Source organism: Mesoplodon densirostris, chromosome 10 (genome assembly GCF_025265405.1).
Source record: "Mesoplodon densirostris isolate mMesDen1 chromosome 10, mMesDen1 primary haplotype, whole genome shotgun sequence".
Taxonomy (NCBI): domain Eukaryota; kingdom Metazoa; phylum Chordata; class Mammalia; order Artiodactyla; family Ziphiidae; genus Mesoplodon; species Mesoplodon densirostris.
The window spans coordinates 55,245,606-55,268,317 of NC_082670.1; the positions used below are offsets into that span (position 1 = coordinate 55,245,606).

A 22,712-nucleotide genomic window follows, 5' to 3' on the forward strand; every position below is an offset into this window, starting at 1 on the left:
GCCTGTGTGTCCGGAGCCTGTGCTCCGCAACGGGAGAGGCCACAGCAGTGAGAGGCCCGCGTACAGTAAAAAAAAAAAATAAAAAAAAAAAAAAAAAATAACTAGGACTTTAAAAGTATGAGTCTTCAAGCAAAGTTACATTCTAATAAGCAAAATCAGAAGTCCTTGGTTCAGATTCCATCTTTGCCACTTGTTGTCTCCTCAAGGAGCCTCCCTCACATCTTTAAAGTGAGAGATTAGATCAGTGTTCTCCAAAAAGTATAAATTAGGTATCCAGTGCTGAGCTAGGATTTACCACCCTGCCCTGGAACACTAAGCTAAGTGAAATGCTTGCTTAATTGCAGCTCTCTTCAAAGCCGTTAATATGCTAGTGGCCGTGACCTCCTAGAGGGCCAGATAGATAGATACTTCCTGAAAGATTTGAGGAGTGTGTGCTGCCCTCCTCCTTTGGAATGCTAAAGAAACAAACAAAAAATTAACAAATTATTAAAGAACTAAACAAAAATTTTATTGTCAGCATGATGATTATTTTGATACTAATTTAAAAGATTACATTTTTTCAGAACAATTTTTTTTCTATTGATACCTTTCTTTGTTGGTGCCCTAACCGCACATTTAGTTTATAGTGGGTAATCCAGTAGTGGGAGTATACTGTGCAGGTTTTCCACACTCTGGATCACAGAATCCCTCTTTTCACATGAAAATTTGTGAAGCTAATCTGTTAGAAATGACTCTGGGGAATACAGCATCCTTAGATCATCTTTAAGAATTCTTCTAGCCTAAAAGTCTAGAATTCTAAGATGATGATTTGCTACTTTTTAATATATTCACTCTGCTTTTTGGGGGAGTAGGCACGGGGAGGATGGAGGATGAGAGTATTCAGAATGACTCTGTGATCTTAAATTTGGTCAAACTCTCAGTCTTCCAACCTTCACAGTGACCTTAGAAGGCCTTTATCTCAACCCCAATATTGTTGGTCTTTTTAATTCTTCAGGTCTTCTCTGTCTAACTGAACTATCATGACACCAATTGCCTTTAAATTGTCAGTACGGTAATGAGCAAATTATATGCCCTTGATTACCATCCTTACATGTCCTTTAAGCTTGTGAATAATAATATATTTCTATTTGCACAGTACTTTACAGTTTGCAAATGATTTTCATAATCATGCTCTCATTCACACAAATTTCTCTTTTTACATTGCAATTCATTTTATTTTTAAAATAGTCTCACTGCACAACTTAGAATGTTCTTGTTGCTCCCGATCACAGCCTTGACACTTTGAAAGCCTACTGTTTTTATGAATGCCAGTGCATGACATAAGCATTATGTAAATGTGCACTTTCACACTTCATTAGGACAGAGAAGGTGCACAGGAGTGAATTCAGTTCTATTAAAGAGCAACACCTTTTTCCTTCAAACTTCAGCTAGTCATCATGAAAATGTAAAGCACAACCATTTATTTCTCCTCATTTGTTTTCATGTAGCAACGAGACCACTTGAAGGATGAAGCAAGTGATGGTAGGAGGCTACTGGAAACATTTGTGTAAGGTTATAAAACTTGAAAGTAGCTCCAGCCTCACTCATAAATACGGATGCTTAGATACCAGCCCATGTGACACACCTGAGCAGTGAGGGGGTTCTGTGTCATGTAGTCCATTAACTAAGACAGCATTCACTGAGCAGCTCTGATGGAGATTCATGCTGTATTAGGCATTTTCTGCTCAATGCCCAATAATACTAGGGTAGAAGATGGGAGTGGGAGCAAAGAATAGACCAAAAAACAAACATAAAAACACACACAAAATTTTGTTCCCATAACAAGATAGATTTTTAGAAGTAAATGGCATAAACCTAAACTTTGCAAAGATGTACAGAGAGATCAAATATATACCATGGTTCCCATGACTACTACTACTAAAATTTCCCTTACTGTTGCTGCTATTATGAAAATTTCGATTGCTTTTATTCTTAAAAGGAACCCCACTTTCTTGCATAACACAGAAATAATATGTATTTCTAGAGACTTAAACTCTTGGTTAAAAATGGAAATATTCACTCTATCAATGAGTTGCTTTCCTTACATGATTCTAGTAACAAATTACCCAGGTTTCTAACAGCTATAGCTGAGACATATGAGAGCTTTTTGCAAATTAGGAAAAGGAAACCCTCAGGCTAACTGTCAAAACATCCCAGGCTATTTCAAAACATTGTTGAGGGCTTTTTGTGAATTTGAATAAGGGCCACTTGCTCAGGGCAAATGCAGCCCTGCACCAGAGTACACAACTTGGGGAACAGACCATGGGCTAAAATCAGCCCCCAGGCACTCCTTCGGCCAAGCATCCTGTGCAGTGAAACACCTGGACAACTCTACCCAGCAGCACTGAGGTTTCTTTACTAAATTAAGCAACTGGGCACCAGAAGAACCCACAGAACACTGAGGGAACAAGGCTTCATCTAAATAGGACCTACAGATAGTTTGAAGCATCTTCATTTTAAAAGATACCCCTGAAATTCTTGAGCTAAATTCTGATCTGTGGGTGGAAGAGATAAGAGTAAAGATCAACCCACTATTAGCTCAGCCCTGCCATATAGATGGGGCAGAATCAGAAGAGATTATGTGGGCTGGGCTGGCAAAGTGACATATAATAAAAATAGCATTTGTCTTGTTAAACACCTACAATGTGCCTACCAGTCTGCCAGAGTCCTGAAGAGTAAAAAGTAGAAGTAAAATATAGTCCCTGCTCTCAAGAATTTAAAACCTTGTTGAGATAGAGAAGCAAGGAAGAAGAAAAGAAATTGGAAAGTGAACAAAACTGCATTGCCCTCTTACCTGTCTTATTTACATAAGCCTTCTGCTTATGTGGATACACTTGATGGGCTCCATGAGGTAACAAAGAATCAATTGCTGCAGATGTAAGCTCTTATATACAGGATGGATAAACAACAGGGTCCTACTGTATAGCACAGGGAAGTATATTCAATATCCTGTGATAAAGCACAATGGAAAAGAATATTAAAAAGAAGTATGTGTATATGTATATCTGAATCACTGATTTCTGCTGTGCAGAAATCAACACAACATTCTAAATCAACTATACTTCAATTAAAAAAAATACAACCCATTGCTATATCCTGGGTACATAGTAGGGAATCACAGATTGTTTGACTGAGTTTGTGATGAATCTCATGGAAGTTCTGAAAGGACAGAACTACTCAAGGAATTTCTGGAGGAGCTAAAACATAAGCCAAGCATTGAAGAATACATTCCATGAACATAGGAAATATTGCTTGTCTAGATATATTTGTATATTTACAACTTTACAACTGAAAGATATTCTTGATCTATTACCCATGCTATTTAATATAAACAAACTCCAGCTCAAATAGATATTTGTGTGAAAGTGGCAGAATTTGACACTCTCCTAAGCCCAATGTGCTTTTTTAACTGTTATATTGAAAGAGCTTGGTAGCTTTTAAAGAGTGCTCACTGGAAAAGAGCACAGAAGGTGATTTCAGAGTTGTTTTGGTGTAATGACCCCTCTTATTCCATTGTTTTCACAGACCATAAACAAGACCGAACGAAGAATGTCCGTCTGAAACTCTGCCTTGAATGAAGAAACTTCATTGAACAAGAAGTTGGCTTCCAGTTTTGCACAGGCGTCGATGGAATGCTTTTTTTTTTTTTAATTTTCTACTTTACCCAATGAAAACAACATGTTTTTATGTGCTGTGCAAGTGGTTCCTTCATGTGGTCTGACAGTTTATTTTTGCCATCATTCTTTTTAAAGAAAAAAAAATCCCAGAAGAGGACAACAACAACAACAAGCAAACAAAGCAAAACATGGAAGGTTGACATTTATCTGGAAGAACATTTGAATTCAGAATTTATCTGAAGGTGTAGATAGATTTTTTTTTTTAATGGAAAATCTGATGTCAAGAGGTGGGCAAGCAGAAATGGAAACAAATTGTCTTCCTCAGTAATTAAGCTACTCTTTCTTTTTCCCTTCTTGTTTAAATCTAGTGGGTTGGTTTTTTTAATTTTTTTTTCTTAGAAATATTTAGGTAAGGTTTATCTTGAATCTTAATTGCCTTAATTTTAAGGACGTCAAAGGCTCTCGAGGCAAGCTCTCAACGTCTTGTTTAAAAAAAGAAAGAATTGAAATATTGTGCCAGCTTTCACTGGTACAGAAGTTTAAGACTATGAGTTTTTAGGGTGAAAAAAAAAACTGTACAGTTTAAAAGAAAATGTTTTTCTTCATTTGAAGAAAATTTGTTGATAAAAGAAACCATGGCAACTGCAAGAATTGGGAAAATGCTGGGACTTCTCATGAACTTTGTCTTAAGTGTTGAATCATTCTAGAAGGCTAAAACATTTTACGGTAAAGTTATTAACGTTGGTTTCAAAACAACTGCATTAGAAATAATGCGTGTCTGGGGGGCAGAATGCAGATTTTTTTATTTCTGAAGCGTGATGGCTAGCAAAAGCTTTAGTGCTTTTTATCTGCAGTCTTTTTTATGAGCTTTACAAACTTTTTAGTCAGCTTTGCTTGTCACATTGCAAAACCTAGCTTAAGAGCATTTAAAAAAAAAAACAAGTAGATAGGAGCTTATGGTCAAAAAGTGAAAAAAAAACACAAAAAAACAAAAAAAGCAATAGATAGAGAAATTGTTGACAATTTCTGTAGTCTTTCCTAGTTGTGATCAAATTCAGCCTATGGATGGCCTATTTTATACCAAAGATGAAGTGGCACCCTATTGCAGTCCAGAAGATAGAGGTTGTTTTCCTTTTCTTCTCTTTTCTTTTTTAAAATTTTATTTGACCTACATGGCCGGACCAGTTCTTACTTTGTTGTTTGTTTAAACTACCTTCCACTGGTGTTTTACATACTGCAAAAAAAAAAAAAAGTTTTTATTTTAAATGTATTTTTGTTGATAGTAGAAGCTTGTTCCTGTGTGGTCAGCAGTTTCAGTACCAAGAGTTCTGGATTCCAACCAATAGAGCCAAATGGCTTTAAATTCCATGTGCTTTTCTGGTTCCTTCCTAGCTCTCTTGAATTGTGAAGCCTGTATTGATGGCCACCAATGAGCTACAACACTTGTTTAACAGGTTGAAACTTCTTTATATGAATTTTGAACTCAAGATACTCCCTGAACTGGTCTGAAAGATCACTTGTCAAAAAAGCTCAGTGATACCCTGTTGAGTGGTGAGTGGTCTCCTGAAAAAGTCTCACTGTATTTGTAACAATAGTCTTCCTTCTAAATTCCTGCACTTCTAGATTTTTGTCTTCTCACCTCAGTCTTTGTCATCATCTACCTTGACTCCGCAATTGGGGAGGGGATATCTTTTTTTTTTCTTTTTTGCCTCTTTTCATTGTATTTTCATATCCTGGTGTTGTCAGAAGAAAGAGAAAATAGACTTTTTAATTTCAGTTTAGCTCCTTGAGGCAAATAGGACCAATAAGATTGAGGATTCTATTAGTGGAATTTAGGTAAGCTTTTAATGCTAGTTGACAATCAAGAAATTGTCTGGTTTATATGAATAAGAACCCAAATAATTAGATTTGATCAATTATTAAAGCCAAAGGCGATATATTTGCATTGAGAATGATGCAAAACATTGTTTAAAATGAATTAAATTGACTTACCAAACATCTTTGCATATTTGAGCCATGAAATCCATGTTCAACCTATACAGTTTTACCTGAAATGAAGGACAGTGGAACTTTGTTAAATGACCCATGTGGTAGAATGGCTTTCTAATGTATCATTAGAATCAATAGGTGAAATTCTTCTCACAAAGTCACAGGAACCTGTCTTAGTCCAGAAGGAAGAGGGTAATGCATACAGTGCACTGTAAAAGAAAACAGCGTAGGTGTTTAAAAACTAAAATATTAAAAAATAAAGCGTATTCCCATTAGGTCAACATGGGTAATGAGTTTGACTCATAAAAAAATAATCAATATTCTACTATTTATGACCTGTAAACAAAGGCCTAGTGTTGAAATAAATCCAATTCTCTTATTTGAAAAACCCCATGAATTGAAAGCTCATTATCTAGAGAGTGATTCCATATCTTTGTGGTCCAATTAGAGGCAAAAATATAGCTAAGGCAATGTAGCATGTGCTACGAAAAAGTTTCAACTGGTCACAGCCATCCTTATGGTTTTCCATACTTTAGAGAGAATCCTGAATTTATACTTTCTTCTGTTCCATTTTTCAGCTTTTTTCTGTTCCATTTTTCCGCTTCTCATGTATTTTAAGGGTGGCACTTAAGTTTTCTCTTTGAGAAATGGGCCCCCAAGTTACTGGGGGATGAACAAACCTGTATAGGAACTGTGCTTTTTGTTTCTCTTTTTCAGTCTCTGAACTCTTTGTATAAATAAGGATTATCCTGGGCATAATTCATTTGAATATGAAATCAACATGCTTTCTTTTTCTTCTGTAAAAAAAGAAAACAAAACAAAACTTAATGTGATACAAAGAAAGTCTCATTTACACAATCAACAATGAGACTAAGAGGTAGCTACCATGTGGCTGATGAATGTGCCTAGGTAACTTCCTGTTTCTATTCAAAACTACTGCTTTATTTATACATTCAGCAACATTTTTTTCAACTATAAAATTTCAATAATCTCAATTTGTTTAAAACCACTTCAGGCAAATCTTATCACTTTGCCTGTGTCATTTTATGTGTCCATGTGTGCTTTGTGTTTGGATTTTTTATATTAGGCCATTCTATAAAATATTTTAAATCTAAAAGGAAAAAAAAGAAGGAAAAAGTGGCACATGTTCAAATTTACACATCATCTCACCTAAAAATTGTTTTTAAGAATCAAGTCTGGGGAAAAAATAAAAGCATCAACAGGTAAGCATTGTATGAAAAGTAAAACAAACTTTACTTTTCATACTTTACATTGTATGAAAAGTAAAACAAACTAAAACATGTGTTCAGTACATACAGACATCAGAGTCCTAATTTAATCAGCAATATAGATTATGGTGACTTTAACCCAATTTAGGACTACAATCATTTTTTAAAGTATTCTGTTTCACAATACTTCAAGCATTTATTCAGATGTTTCCATTTTTCCTTTCAATTGTAATTGCCAAGACTTAGCCTAAATGTCAGGAAACAAACTAAAACCACAATCCAAATGGGATAAAAATCATCTCCTCCAAACTCTAGTTCCATGGTCAGTGGAGGAGTAGGTATTCTTTTAATAACGAGGAGGTGTTGTCAGGAAGGAAGTCTGTATAGTGACTGGGAGCTCCTCAGAGCATGGCCATGTCTTCTGAAGACATCACAGAACCTAGGTGAACTAAAGGTAATACTTGCAGGGTGGGCGCCTGTTTGTCCTTCAACACAGGCATGTCTTGAATATTGCAAGTCACATGCTATTCTAAAAATAATCTACCTGATTGCAGTTTGTTCAGGGTTAGTTTGTTTCCTTGGTAGATTTCAATCATTCAGATGTTGTCGCCATGCTTCACTTGAATCAATTCTCCTGTGACCTTAACATCTGCCACATTTGACAGCATATAAGACTCACTTCCATCTCTCCTAATGAAAAACTACATGGTGTTAAAAGCGTCTGTATCAGAGATGGAAAGCCCAGGGCAGGAGAAAGCTAGGTGGAGCAGGAAGTTTGCTGTACCTACAGAGTCCATCAACCCCTTGCAAAACTGTTTTATAATCATTTTCAGTCCACTTATGAGAAAATAAAACTACTAAAAGTACTTAGTTTTTTTAACCTTATTTGAATAATTGGGGTGTCTATTTTATATATATATATATATAAATATATATATATATATACACACACACACCCACACACACCCATGCCCACCTATGAGTCTTTCACAGTGGCCTAAAATTCCAATTAATGAAAGTTGAGATGTGATTACGACCTTTGCAGTCTTCTTCAAGCTTGAGAAAAAGTTTCAATGGACTGTCTAGACAGATGATAATCTTAGTAGGAGACTGAAAATACATTTGACAATTCAGGCTCATTCTTAATCTGAGTGCAGGAACCACTGCAAGATGAGCTGATCAGCCGAGAGAAATTTTTAAGTGGGTTTCAGTGATAAATGTTTTTTATATGATATAAAACCAAATGAAAGTATAATATTTATGTAGGTATATAACAACATTCAGCACATTGGAAGAATCACACTTCATAATCAAGTTTAAACATGTCATAGAGCCTTGATCTATATTCTCTTGTCCACAGTAGGGAGTAAGGATGAGATTTTGTTTTTCATGTTATTGTGACTGGCATGCTTCAAACTTCTGAGCTCGCTGGGACTGACATCCCCTCATTCCAATTTGAGGGACTGACGGGCTTGAAACAGGCTCGTTGATTCTGTGTATGATACCCCTTCTGTGAAAGAGTAATAATGGGATTTCATTAGTGAATCAATTTGTTTTGCAAATGACACCTACTGTGGCACTGGAAGACAGCTGAGTCTGACTCAAATTGAACATTTCTTACAAAATATTCTGAAATTTGAAATTGGTCCCTTAATCCAAGTGCTCTTGTTCATGGCTCTCCTCTGTGGAGTACATAGAGTTCAGGAAAGTACAAAAGCTAAGAACAAAATCCCTGAGTGGCCCAAATGATCTATGTTGATGTAAGGCAGGGGAGCTCAGCCCCGATTGGTGATTTCTTTTATCTCTGGTTTTATACCTCATTACCTATGCTGTCACATAAAAAAGGCTGGATGGCTTCTCCATATTTATTTCTTTGTATTTCTGGGAGGGAAAATAAACTTTTTAGAAAAGCATCTTCTACGCAGAAGCTCTAAAGTTGAAGCAGGGGTGAGATTGATCTTGGAGTCTGCAGGAAGAACCACTAGGCCACTGGGTCATGCTTTTCTTCCACTGTATTCCCTCCAGTTAGTGACTGCCCTGAAGCCCCAGTCCTGCAGAAATACAATACTCCCAAATTTTGAAGGGCTAATCATCTACTTTGTGCACCTGTTTTGTCTCCTCTTTTCAACTATTAGGACTTGGGCTCTATTTCCTCCTATTAGCATTTCACCCTGAGGATGGAAAAAGAAACATTTGGAAATAATATTCAAATCTATTTTGTTCCTTAGGTATTCATTTATTGAAGCAGTTTGAAATCATTGGTAAAATTAATGTCAGCGCATTATATTCTGTGGGATTTTTAATATCCATAATGTCCCTTTCCCATCCACCACAAACAATTGAGAGTTGGCTGTATTCTTACAGAATATAAAGGAAAAAACTGTAGCAAAGAATTTGGCTTCCCTCAAAAGAAAGCTATTTTGGATTTGTTCACTATTGAAATTTGAACCAGTAGAACAGGTCAACTCAAAATTGAGTTACGAGAATATAGTAACAGCCCTTGGTTAAATATGCACTCTTATCCCTATCTTAAATCTTGGACCAAAAAATTGCAGTGTTTATTTTTTAACTTTGCATTACAGTATTAAGGCTTTAATGACCTTGACACTCCGGTGAATTTTTTTAAAATAATTATTTCAAGTTTAAATAGTATCCAAAGTGTAATTTTAGGATTATACTGTGTATTTTAAACTCTCTGGTCTTACATTATTAAGAAAGATGCTCTGTCCTCCTCCCCAAAATATGTTATTTCCTCATATATAAAAAAGGAGTTATTCCATAGTTTTCAAGAACTGTAAAAACTATTTCAAAAGAGACACTTGAAAAAGTTTTCACCATTCTGAGAATTATTGCTTCCATTTATTTAAAAAGAATGTAATTGGAATCTTAATTTTAAAAATATATATGTAAAAGTGTACTTGCTATGAAATAGTTTATAAAAAAGAAAAAGGGACACAGCTTCTTTTAAAACCCTTGTTTCAGGCCATATATGACTTCATAGAATTTCCAAAACGTCATTCGAGTTTGAATTTTATTTAAGAGCATTTTGTACTGCTGTCTCTGTCATGGAAAATTCTGTAATTCTACAGTGTTTCTGGCTTTATTTTTAATTTTTTCATCTGTACCACAGTCAAATTAGCTACCATTTTCCCCATTCCTTGGGCTTTCTGTAGATCAGTGGATGTTAGGTTTAAACTTCTGTTTTCTTTGATGAAGCTTTCAATAAAAAATGAAAATAAAATCAACCAAGTAGGGCCGTTGTGTTTTTCTTCACTCTACCAGAGATGGATTGAGGGAGGGCATAGTGGAAGGAACAGTGTCTGTATTTAATTGACTTCCTACAAAATTTCTCAAAAAAAGAACCATCCCTGGTAACAAAACGTGAGAGAAGAGGGACCACTGTATTCATGCAAGGGAGCTTGGAAAAGCCATTGTTTAGGAGCTTTGGGGGTATGGACCACTTAGGTGTCCCTAGGACCTCACACACTCTTCCCAATTTTTACGCTTAAGGATTCAGAGATCATCCACCTCCTGTCTAACAAACACGCCCAACGTCTACCAATAACGCTGTATTTAAAGGGGTGCTGACAAAGATAACTCTTTTAGCTGCAGTCCAACATTAGTACAGTGAAAAGTAATATAGCTCAAACTTAATCTCAGAGGGTTTTTATTCTGGATTTTTTTATAAAGGAGCGTCATTTACGATAAAGATGAAAAAGTCTCTCAGCTATCAAAAAGTCTGTCTTTTCGTTTAAGTCCCAAGAAACGGAGCAGTCTTCTCTCCCAGGTTCTTTCTCCTACCCTTAGGAAGTTGCAGGTTACTTCTGTTACAAAGTGGTCACCAGGTGGCACTGCTGTATTAGTCTCTAGATGATTCCAAACCCAAATTCCAGGTCTTAAACAGAAGCAGTAGTGTGAGGGATGGCTGTAATAGCAAGAGTCACAACTAACGGAGCTGAGCCTTTGCCAGAAAGTGTGTCAGGCCCCACACTTGAGTTCACACAACCCCCATACACATGCTCTCAGATGGGTCCTGCCATTGCCCGCATTTTCCAGATGAGGCTTGGAAAGTATGGCAAACCCCCCATGGACCTACATCTTAGAAGGGCTTCTCAAAACAGATTCAAAATCTCAACCCCTAGATTCTAAGGTTTTTTCTTCTGCGAGGGCTTTGAGAAATGCCAATGTGGAAGGCACCTTTTTTTTTTTCAATATTTTTTTTTCCAAAAGTTCATTTGACCTGAGATTTTGTGGTTTCTGTTGAAGAGGGCATTGGACAGTCATTCTGATCACTTGGTCACAATTGACATTTTCCATCCCAGAAATAACTTGCTGTTTCCATCATCTCTGTGATTTGTTCTGGAAGGAAAGGACCTATTTACCAAATAAGCATAACTTTTCATTGACTATTTCATTTAACAGTGCCCAGCACACAGACACTCTGTAAACATTCTAATGATAAAAAGATAGACGCTTCTCATTTACAAGGATGTCATATTCTAGTAAGCACTGGTTTGTGATAACATTTTAGCATGAAATAAGATCAGGAGGTTTTATGAGCAATACACTTAACCCTTCCATGGCTTGATGCAAAGTGGATGGAGAGACTACCTGGTATGAATGCAATCATATCTTCTCTCATCCACACACAGGGAGGACCTTCAGACCCTTCAATGCTGCCTTTTCCTAATTCAGAACCTTAGCAGAGCAGCCGGATATTTCACTGTCACCCTTTCCCCAAATCATCTGGGACATTTAACTCTATTGACAGCAAGGAGGGTGGGATCGGCCATTCTGAAATTGTTCTAATTCTAGTTAGTAGCAGCTGTTAGTATTCTAAATCCTGTGTTGCCATTTCAGCAATCTTCACAGCATCTTCACAAGGAATAGATTCCATCTCAAGAAACCACTTTCTTCATGCATCATAAGAAGCAACTCCTGAGATGGCAGAGTAGAAGGACGTGACCTCACCTCTTCTTACAAAAACACCAAAGTCACAACTAACTGCTGAACAAACATTGACTAAACAAAAACAAAAAACACACCACTGGGACCTACCAAAAAAGATATTCCACATCCAAAAACAAGCCACAATGAGATGGTAGGAGGGGAGTAATCATGATAAAATCAAATCCCATACCTGCCAGGTGGGCAACCCACAAACTGGAAAATAATTATATCACAGAAGTTCTCCCACAGGAGGGACAGTTCTGAGCCCCACATCAGGCTCCCCAGCCTGGGGGCCTGGCAACAAAAGGAGGAGCCCCCAGAGAATCTAGCTTTGAAGGCCCATGGGGTTTGATCCCAGGAGCCCCATATGATTGGGGTAAACAGTAACTCCACTCTTCTTGTGGCACCAGGACCCAGGGCAAAAAATCAATGACCTCATGAGAGCCTGGGCCAGACCTACCTGCTGGTATTGGAGCATCTCCTGTGGAGGCGGGGGATGGCTGGGGCACTGCTGAGACAAAGACACTGGCAGGAGTAGTTCTGGGGAGTACGCAGGGGCATGAGCCCTCTTGGAGGCCACCATTTTCTCACCAAGACCTGGCCCCTCCCAACAGCCTGTAGGCTCCAGTGCTGGGATGCTTCAGGCCAAACAACCAACAGGGTGGGAACACAGCCCCACCCATCATCAAACAGGCAGCTTAAAGTCTTCCTGAGCACACAGCTCCCCACGAAACACACCCCTTGACATGGCCATACCCACCAGAGGGACAAGACCCAGCTCCACCCACCAGTGGGCAGGTACCAGTCCCTCCCACCAGGAAGCCTGCACAAGCCTCTTAGACAGTCTCATCGACCAGGGGGAAGACAGCAGAAGCAAGAAGAACTACAATCCTGCAGCCTGTGGAACGGAAACCACAATCACAGAAAGGTAGACAAAATGAGATGGCAGAGGAATATGTCCCTGAAGAAGAAACAAGATAAAACCCTAGAAGAACAACTAAATGAAGTGGAGATAGGCAATCTACCTGAAAAAGAATTCAGAGTAATGATAGTAAAGATGATCCACGATCTTAGAAAAAGGATAGAGGCACAGATCAAGAAGACAGAAGAAATGTTTAACAAAGACGAAAGAAGAAAAAAGGAACAGAGATGAACAATACAATAACTGAAATGAAAACTACGTTAGAAGGAATCAATAGCAGAATAACTGAGGCAGAAGAACGGATAAGTGACCTGGAAGACAGAATGGTGGAATTCACTGCTGTGAGACAGAATAAAGTAAAAAGAATGAAAAGAAATGAGGACAGTCTCAGAGACCTCTGGGGCAACACTAAATGCACCAACATTCACATTATAGGGGTCCCAGAAGGAGAAGAGAGAGAGAAAGGACCTGAGAAAACATTTGAAGAGATAGCTGAAAACTTCCTTAACATGGGAAAGGAAACTGTCACCCAAGTCCAGGAAACACAAAGAGTCCCAGGCAGGATAAACCCAAGGAGGAACACACAGAGACACATAGTAATTAAATTGACAGAAATTAAAGACAAAGAAAAAATATTAAAAACAACAAGGGAAAAGCAACAAATGAGGTACAAGGGAACTCCCATAAGGTTGTCAGCTGATTTCTCAGCAGAAACTCTGCAGGCCAGAAGGGAGTGGCACAATATATTTAAAGTGATGAAAGGGAAGAACCTACAACCAAGAACTTTCTACCCAGCAAGGCTCTCACTCAGATTCAACAGAGAAATCAAAAGCTTTACATACAAGCAAACGCTAAGAGAATTCAGCACCATCAGACCAGCTTTGCAACAAATGCTAAAGGAATTTCTCTAGGCGGAAAGGAAAAGGCCATAATTAGAAACAAGAAAATTATGAATGGAAAAGCTCACCAGTAAAGGCAAACATACAGTAAAGGTAGCAGCAATCATGAGAAGAGAGTACAAATACAGGATATTGGAAATGCATTTGAAAATAAAAGATCAACAACTTAAATCTTTATATATTGACTGCCATATTAAAACCTCATAAGAAGCAACTCCTTATCTGTTAGTTTATCATGAGATTGCAGCAATTCATTCACATCTTCAGGCTCCACTTCTAATTCTAGTTCTGTTTCCACCACATCTGCAGTGACTTCCTCCACTGAAGTATTGAACCCCTCCAAGTCATCCATGAGGGTTGGAATCTGTTTCTTCTCAACTCCTGTTAATGATGATATTTTGACCTCTTCCCATGAATCACAAATTTTCTTCATGACATCTAGAATGATAAATCCTTTCCAAAAAGTTTTCAATTGACTTTGCCCAGATCCATCAGAGGAATCACTATCTATGGCAGCTATAGCCTTACAAAAATATATTTCTTAAATAATAAAACTTGAAAGTCAAAATGGCTCTTTGATCCATGGGCTGCAGAATGGATTTTCTATTACCAGGCATGAAAACATCATTCACCTTTTCTGTACATCTCTATCACAGCTCTTGGGTAAGAGGTGCCTTGTCAATGAGCAGTAGTATTTTGAAAGGAATCTTTTTTTTTGTTGTTGTTCCTGAGCAGTAGGTCTCAACAGTGGGCTTAAAATATTCAGTAAATCATGTTGTCAACAGATGTGCTGTCATTTAGACTTTGTTGTTCCATTTATAGAGCACAGGCAGAGTACATTTAGCATAGTTCTTAAGGGCCCTAGAATTTTCAGATGTTAAATGAGCATTGGATTCAACTTGAAGTCACCAGCTGCATTAGTCCCTAAGAAGAGAGCCTTTTGTTTGAAGCTTTGAAGCCAGGCATTGACTTCTCCTCTCTAGCTATGAAAGTCCCAGATGGCATCTTCTTCCAACAGAAGGCTGTTTCGTCTACACTGAAAAATCTGTTGTTTAGTGTAGGCATCTTCATGAATTATCTTAGCTAGACCTTCTGGAGAACTTGCTGCAGCTTCTACATCAGCACTTGCTGCTTCACCTTGCACTTTGATGTTATGGAGATGGCTTCTTTCCTTAAATCTCATGAACGAATCTCTGCTAGCTTCAAACTTTTCTTCTACATGTTCCTCAGCTCTCTCAGCTTTCAGAGAATTGAAGAGAGTTAGGGACTGGCTCTGGATTACAGTTTGGCTAAGGGACTATTGTGGCTGGTTTGATCTTCTATCCAAACCATTAAAATTTTCTCCATATCATATCAGCAATAAGGCTGTTTGGCTTTCTTACCATTCTTGTGTTCACTGGCTTAGCACTTTTAATTTTCTTCAAGTACTTTTCCTTTGCATTTACAACTTGGCAAACTGTTTGGCCCAAGAGGGCTAGCTTTCAGCCTGTTATGGCTTTTGACCTAGCTTCTTCACTAAGCTTAATCATTTCTAGCTTTTGATTTAAAATGAGAGGCATGCAACTCTTCATTTCACTTGTACACTTAGAGGCCTTGTGGGATTATTAATCAGCCTAATTCTTTTATTGTTGTGTCTCAGGGAACAGGGAGGCCCAAGGAGAGTTTAAGAGATGGGGAATAGCTGGCTGGTGGAGTAGTCAGAGCACACACAACATTTAAGTTTTGCCATCTTATATGGGCATGGTCTGTGATGCCCAAAACAATTACAATAGAACTTCAAAGATCATGAATCACAGATCACCATAATAAATATAATAATAATGAAAAAAATAGAAATCTTGCAAAAATTACTACCAAAATGTGACACAGAGACACTGTTGGAAAAGTGGAGCTGATAGACTTGCTCTAATCAAGGTTGCCACAAAGCTTCAGTTTGTAAAAATGCAATAAATGTGAGGCACAATAAAACAAGGTCGACTTGTACACAGCTCAAAGCTTGAGAAGATATCAAAGCTGAAGGTAGAACAGGGTAACTCATGAGGTGGCAATTGGCAGCTAAGAGCATGGGAGTGGATGAGATGGCTCAGGAGAGGATGAGTAATGAACATAAACCTGGGCAAAGAAAGAACAGTGGTCACTCACACAAAGTCCAGACAGAATGAAAGGAGCAAGTAAGGAAGCAGAGAAGAAATTACGTGTGGCTAGATGGAGAAACATGTATTGAGACAATAAGAGAGAAATGAGTTTCAAGAAGAGACAGAACTATGCTAGGGGATACTGCTGTGGGGGGGAGTGGGGGAGGGCGGGTGGTGTCCAAGCTGGGTTGCAAGCCAGTTGAGTGGTGAATTTGAGAGGAAACTCTTATTTTTGTCGGAAATTTATCCTTAAGCTAATAATTACACTCATGTATCTCAACCACAAGCAGACCTTAATGGAATACGCAGGACTTAATGCATACTTAATGAAGATTAGTTTCCTAATTAATGGAGTAGCATATATAATGGAGATGCGTTTCCTCTATTAGAGTCATTTATAATTTTCTTTAAACAAAATCTTATGGATTACTTTAACACCCTATATATGAAATAAAGTCTGTCTTCAGATCCCCTTACATACCTAATATCTCATTCTTAAAACAGTCATGAACATAGAAGCAGCAGATGAATTGGCATTCAAGCTCCGACTTTAAATTTGGCATCAAATCCTATCATTCCTTTAGCTAAGTTACATCATATTGGTAACAGCTACAAAGGAGAATATCAATTGTGTGTGAATGTGTTTCCATGCCTCAGTATCAAATGAGCCCATTTGATCTATGAGAATCACTTCAGATGTTATTGAAGGAAAATAAGAGACTCTTGGCAGTAACTCTCTTTTATGGCGTCTGTTAAGCTGAAGTTTAGGTAATTCAATATTGACACATGGCAAAACGTGTTTCCAACTCTGTGTGAAGCTTTCTTATGCTTTGCCTAAATGTTTAAAAATGTGATGTTCTGGCAACATTGGATTTAATTGAAAATTCTCTAATGAAATGAATCCAGTCAAAAACAATTTGTAAAAGTTGTCGAGAGACCGTGGTGTTTACATTTATAAGTGCTGAAATTCTGACAGAGAGTTTGGAGAAAAAAGAGTAGGAAAGTTCAGAGTAGGAAAAGGAATATTTTCACTTCTTTTTCTAATAACTTTCTGGCTATGACATTATTTTCTGGTCATGACCCACCACTCTATGACAACTAATGCTAAAATATTGGTACATGTTGGTGTATGTCCTTTCCATTTTTTTTTAGAATATTCATATATAATAAAAAATTTTAATACAGAAAATTTATTTTCTGAGTTACATTTAAAAGAACATTTTCTACTCTATTTAGTTTTTTTACATAAGTGCTTCTCAAATTATCTGCAGCAAAGAACCAAATTTTTGGCTTTTTAAAAATTTTTAGTCTACTGAAAATCAATACTTTAAAAAACACAAGAAAGACTTATTACAAGAAGAAATAAAATTAAAAGGACACACAAAATGCCAATCCCAATTTTAAATTGTTAATTCAACTGATACTAAATTACCCTCAAATTACTACAAAAGTTTTAAAATCTGATTCTCACATTTTGTACTTATGATAAGCTAGTAATAAACAGTTCATCAGCATATCCCTAGACCACACTCTGAGTAGCCTGACTTTACAACATCATGTACGACATTTTATATACCTTATTCCACTGTTCATAGTTACCAAAATTTGTTCCACTTGTCACTTTTGCCTTATTTCCTTCTTATTGGATCTAGGCAGGGACAAGTTTTGTAAAGACTGGAGTCAAGGGAGTAGTTATCATTGGAGATGGACTCTATTACATTGGAGGTGAGCAAGGTGTGAGATTTAGTTAGTAGAAATAAAATAAGTAAAATACAGAAATTTGGACAAAGTGTCAAAATCAATGGGTGCTTTTGGAGAGACAGCCAAAACAAGGAGGAGAAGCTGGCAAAACAGTAGAATGGTTTCCATTCTTCGAGCTCAGAAATGAGAAGGGCCAAGAACACAGTCTATGACCAGAGAGAGTTGTCTATTTCATAAAACGTTTTCACCCAATCATTGTTTTCCAAACTGGGATACATGTAACACTGATAGTAAGCAACCTGTTATTTGGTGATACTTAGATAAGTATATTTTTATTTTTATATGTATGAATATTCATGATATTAGAAAAATCAAACTAAGCATCAAAATTCTGAAATCATGACTAGCATCACTTAAGATAAGGCTATATAATAAAGAGAGTTGAAAGAAAATAATTAATAACTGTATAGATGCTTTGCAAATATACCTTTAGGGACACCACTCAATCTGGGAGAACTCTGAATTCAATATAATTTAATATCAATATAATTTATTCTCAGTCAACATTCTGTATATTTTCAGCAATTGTTTTGGAGCATAATATATATCATAGAAGAATGCTGGGCCATGGGAAAATGAGTAGAAACATAAAAGAGAGAGAGCTTGGGTTACTACTGTTGTAAAACAAAGCACCTTAAAATTAGTGGCCTAGAGCAACCACTTTATTTTGCTCGTGGTCACAGTCACGTGGGTTGGGAATTCAGCAAGCCCAGCAGGAATGGTTTGTCTTGCTCTCTCATTTTCTGGGAACTCAAAGATGTCAAGCACCTGGGCCAAGAGGATTTGAAGACCAGGAACCACCCCAGGAGCTCTTGATAAAATGTACTATCTGTACATTATTCAGTGGGTCCAGATTAGGGTGTGGGTTGAGGGTGGCCTGAGACTCTGACAGCAACGCTGCTGGTCCCAGGAGTGCACTTTGCGGTGCCAGGACAGGAAGATACAATATATTCTTGGGAAGAATCTCAAAAAAAAAGTACTAATTATAATTGGCTTTACATAATGTTTTTCCACACACGAATTTGTTCAGATAACTACTATCAGTCCATTCAAATAAAGTCAATTTATGATCAAGTTAAAACCTTCCAGTCTTTTACTAGAAACCCAAAGATTGACAATATTGAGAGAGATTACAAGGAGATGTGGGGTAAGTGAAATTAATGAGAAGTGGCAAACTGAGTATAGTGATTACCAATATTTGATTGTTTCATTTGAATGCATAGTTTCGAGTTTGCAAGGCTAAGTTTCCTGATCTATGTCTTCTCCTTACACACTGGCCAGCATGTTCTTAACCTCAGAATCAGAGACAAACTGAACATTCAGAGCAGCCAACCACACATACGCACACACACACATACACATACACACACACACACACACACTGAAGTAAATTTACTCTGAGCCAACAGCATCCCCAAACGTGTGTGAAGAAACCATTGTAGACATTTCTATCAGAGTCCCAGCGCTTTGCTAATTTTCAGCCTCTTAGGGGAAAGGAAAAGGCAACAGTATGTAATTAGAGAAATCTGTGATTTACACATTAACAAACAAGGCAATGCAACCCACAAAGGAATGAATAAAATTGTGGATAGCTAATAAGTGTCAGTACTTATTAAGGCTAAAGAAACCACGTATGAAACAAATCTAAGCCTTTCCCAAATGGTGCAGGGCAATTATATTTGGCATAAGTCCCACGGGGAAGATGCAGCTTTAGAAACATAAAGAACTGAGAAATTAGAGGAAGATAGTCAGCTGAAGATACAAGGAAAACATTTTTCAGATATATCACAGGCAAGGGAAAAGACAATGGTGAGAAAAAGGAGACACTGGAGGCCATGGGGAAAAGGAGAAAAAAGTGAAATATGCCTTTTTAACCTCAGCCTTCATTCTGGAAGATAATGAAAAAATTTAAATTTCAAAGTCACCCACAAGAACTTGTAGAATAACCTTGATGGAAATTTCGAGCAGCACTACAGAGACCTTTAATGCCCAAAATCAAAAGAAACAGATGAAGAGTCCCTTGAAGAATGTATTCCTCTCCTGATGGTAACTTTGTTAAACACTGACTCTTTCACTAGAAATGATGAAACAAAGATTATTTCTGCCTTTGAGAAGTTTCCATAGAATGGAAAGTCTACACATACATGAGCACACACTCCAGCAGTTGTGTATACAAGTTCAGAAAACCTCTGGGCCTTTTTCTCATCAAGACCTCTGACTTTTGACTCCAGATGCTCTACTTAGGAGAAAAAAGCGTGACCTTTGGCCAGATACTTCACTTCTTTGAACCACTTGTTACTGGCCTTTAAATGGAAATGATAATATGTATAAGTGAAGGATGTTGGGAGAATTAAATATGAGAATGCCCACCTCATAAATATATAATACTTGTTTTTCTTTCTTTCTACCTGAAATAAACATGCTGCAGAAGGCCACAGTTAAGGATGATGTCTGAGACATTCAAGGTGGTCCATCTGCTTTGCTAGGTCCCTCCCTACCTCTTTCCCTCTTGCTTGCAACATTATTGAGCAAATCACAATAATGAACATAATTCCTGGGCTTGAAGATCTCATAGTGGAGAAGAAGAAAAAGAATTGTAAACCATTTCAGTGCAATGTGATAAGTTCTGTGTCAAGGGTAAGTCCAAGTTATTGGAGGAGAATCAAGGGTGACTCTTAATTCTGGGCAAGAGAATGCAATGTTAAAGCTAATGGCGATAGAAGTAGTCAAGAAGGGCTTTCTAGAGGCAGGGCATTCAAAATAAGTTTAGGACCTCCAAATGGACCTCATCCTGTTCATTGTCACATCCCCAGTATCTAGCACATTGCCTGGTATGTAGTTCATAGTTAATAAATTTTAGAATAAATGGGTAAATGAAGGTGGAGGGCAAGGACAGGAGAGGAAATTGAACTCTTGAGAACAATGTTTTCAATCATGGTTGAACATTAGAATGACCATAGGAGGGACTTCCCTGGTGGTCCAGTGGTCAAGACTCCATGCTTCCAATGCAGGAGGCGTGGGTTTGACCCCTGGTCTGGGAACTCAGATCCCACATGCCACACAGTGTGGAAAAAAAAAAAAGAATGACCACAAGAGTTTCTGAGACCATACTTTGGGGATGGGGTAAGGGACAATACATTTTTATAAATCTTCACAAACAATTCTGTTATCCATGCTTGAAAGGGGGGATTGTATGTGTTGAGGCCCAGTAACACAAGATGGCTTGTTATCAGCAGATAATTAAGACATAAGTAAGGAGAAGCCAAGATGGTGGAGTAGAAGGATGTGAGCTCATCCCTTCTTACAGAAACACCAAAATCACAACTAACTGCTGAACAACCACTGACAAAAAAAAAAAAAAAAAAAAAAGCAGGAATGTATCAAAAATGAAACCCTACATAGAAAGACAAAGAAGAAGCCACAATGAGATGATAGAAGGGGTGCAACTGCAATAAAATCAAATCCCATACCCACCAGGTGGGCAAGCTGCAAACTGGAGAGCAATTGTACCAAAGAAGTTCTCCCATAGGAGTGAGAGTTCTGAGCCTTACATCAAGATCCAGAGCCTATGGGTCTGGCAACCTGAGGAGGAGCCCCCAGAGAGTATGGCTTTGAAGGTCAGCAGGGTTTGACTGCAGGAATTCCACAGGCCTGGGGTAAACAGAAACTCCACTCTTGGAAGGCACACACAGGGTCTCGTGCACACCAGTACCCAGAGAAAAAAGCGGTGACCTCATAAGGGATTGGGCCGGACTTACCTGCTGGTGTTGGAGGGTCTCCTGTGGAGGTGGGGGGCAGCTGTGGCTCACTGTGGGGACAAGGACACTGGTGGTGGTAGTTCTGGGGAGTACTCATTGTCATGAGCCCTCTTGGAGGTGGCCATTTTCTCACCAAGAACTGGCCCCACCCAACAGCCTGTAGGCTCCAGTGTTGGGATGCCTCAGGACAAACAAACAACAGTGTGGGAACATACCTGTTGTTTGTTTGCTCTCTCATTTGCTGATGCCCCACCCATCAGCAAACAGGCTGCTTAAAGTCTGCCTGAGCACACAGCCACTTCTAAATACACTCCTTGACATGGCCCTGCTCACCAGATGGAAAATATGCAGCTCCACCCAGCAGTGGTCAGGCACCAGTCCCTCCCATCAGGAAGCCTGCACAAGCCTCTTAGACAGTCTCATCAACCAGGGGGCAGACAGCAGAAGCAAGAAGAACTACAACCCTGTAGCCTGCAGAATGGAAACTGCAATCACAGAAAGGTAGACAAAATGAGATGGCAGAGGAATATGTCCCAGATGAAGGAACAAGATAAAACCCCAGAAGAACAACTAAGAGAAGTGGAGATAGGCAATCTGCCTGAAAAATAGTTCAGAGTCATGATAGTAAAATGATCCATGATATTGGAAAAAGAATGGACACACAGGTCAAGAAGATACAAGAAATGTTTAACAAAGACCTAGAAGATATAAAGAACAAACAAACAGAGTGAACAATACAATAACAGAAATGAAAAATACACTAGAAGGAAACAATAGCAGAGTAAGTGAGGCAAAAGAAAGGATAAATGAGCTGTAAGACAGAATGGTGGAAATCACTGCCATGGAACAGAATAAAGAAAAAAGAATGAAAAGAAATGAGGACAGTCTCAGAGACCTCTGGGGCAACATTGGCACCAATGTCTGCATTGCAGGGCTGCAGAAGCAGAAGAGAAAGAGGAAGGACCTGAGAAAATATTTGAAGAGATTATAGCTGAAATTTCCCTAACATGAGAAAGGAAACAGTCACCCAAGTCCAGGAAGCACAGGGAGTCCCAAGCAGGTTAAACCCAAGGTGGAGCACACCAAAACACATAATAATCAAATTGACAAATATTAAAGATAAAGACAAAATTATTAAAAGCAACAAGGGAAAAGCAACAAATGAGGTACAAGGGAACTCCCATAAAGTTATCAGCTGATTTCTCAGCAGAACCTCTGCAGGCCAGAAGGGAGCAGCACTATATATTTAAAGTGATGAAAGGGAAGAACCTACAACCAATGATATTTTACCCAGCAAGGCTCTTATTCAGATTTGACAGAGAAATCAAAAGCTTTACAGACAAGCAAAAGCTAAGAGAATTCAGCACCACCAGACCAGCTTTGCAACAAATGCTAAAGGAATTTCTCTAGGCG

The 22,712-nt window shown here is 38.1% G+C and overlaps 1 protein-coding gene across 6 annotated transcripts in view; it reads left to right on the forward strand.

The window, feature by feature from the left end:
• Positions 1–10,084, forward strand: part of RBMS3 (RNA binding motif single stranded interacting protein 3) — a 743,532-nt gene extending 733,448 nt beyond the window's left edge. For all 6 annotated transcript variants that reach the window (XM_060109330.1, XM_060109331.1, XM_060109327.1 and 3 more), the window contains one exon: positions 3,565–10,084. In XM_060109330.1, the coding sequence (XP_059965313.1) occupies positions 3,565–3,571 (7 nt within the window). In that variant the 3' untranslated portion in view covers positions 3,572–10,084. The remainder of the gene's footprint in view (positions 1–3,564) is intronic.
• The last annotated feature ends 12,628 nt before the right edge of the window (positions 10,085–22,712 follow it).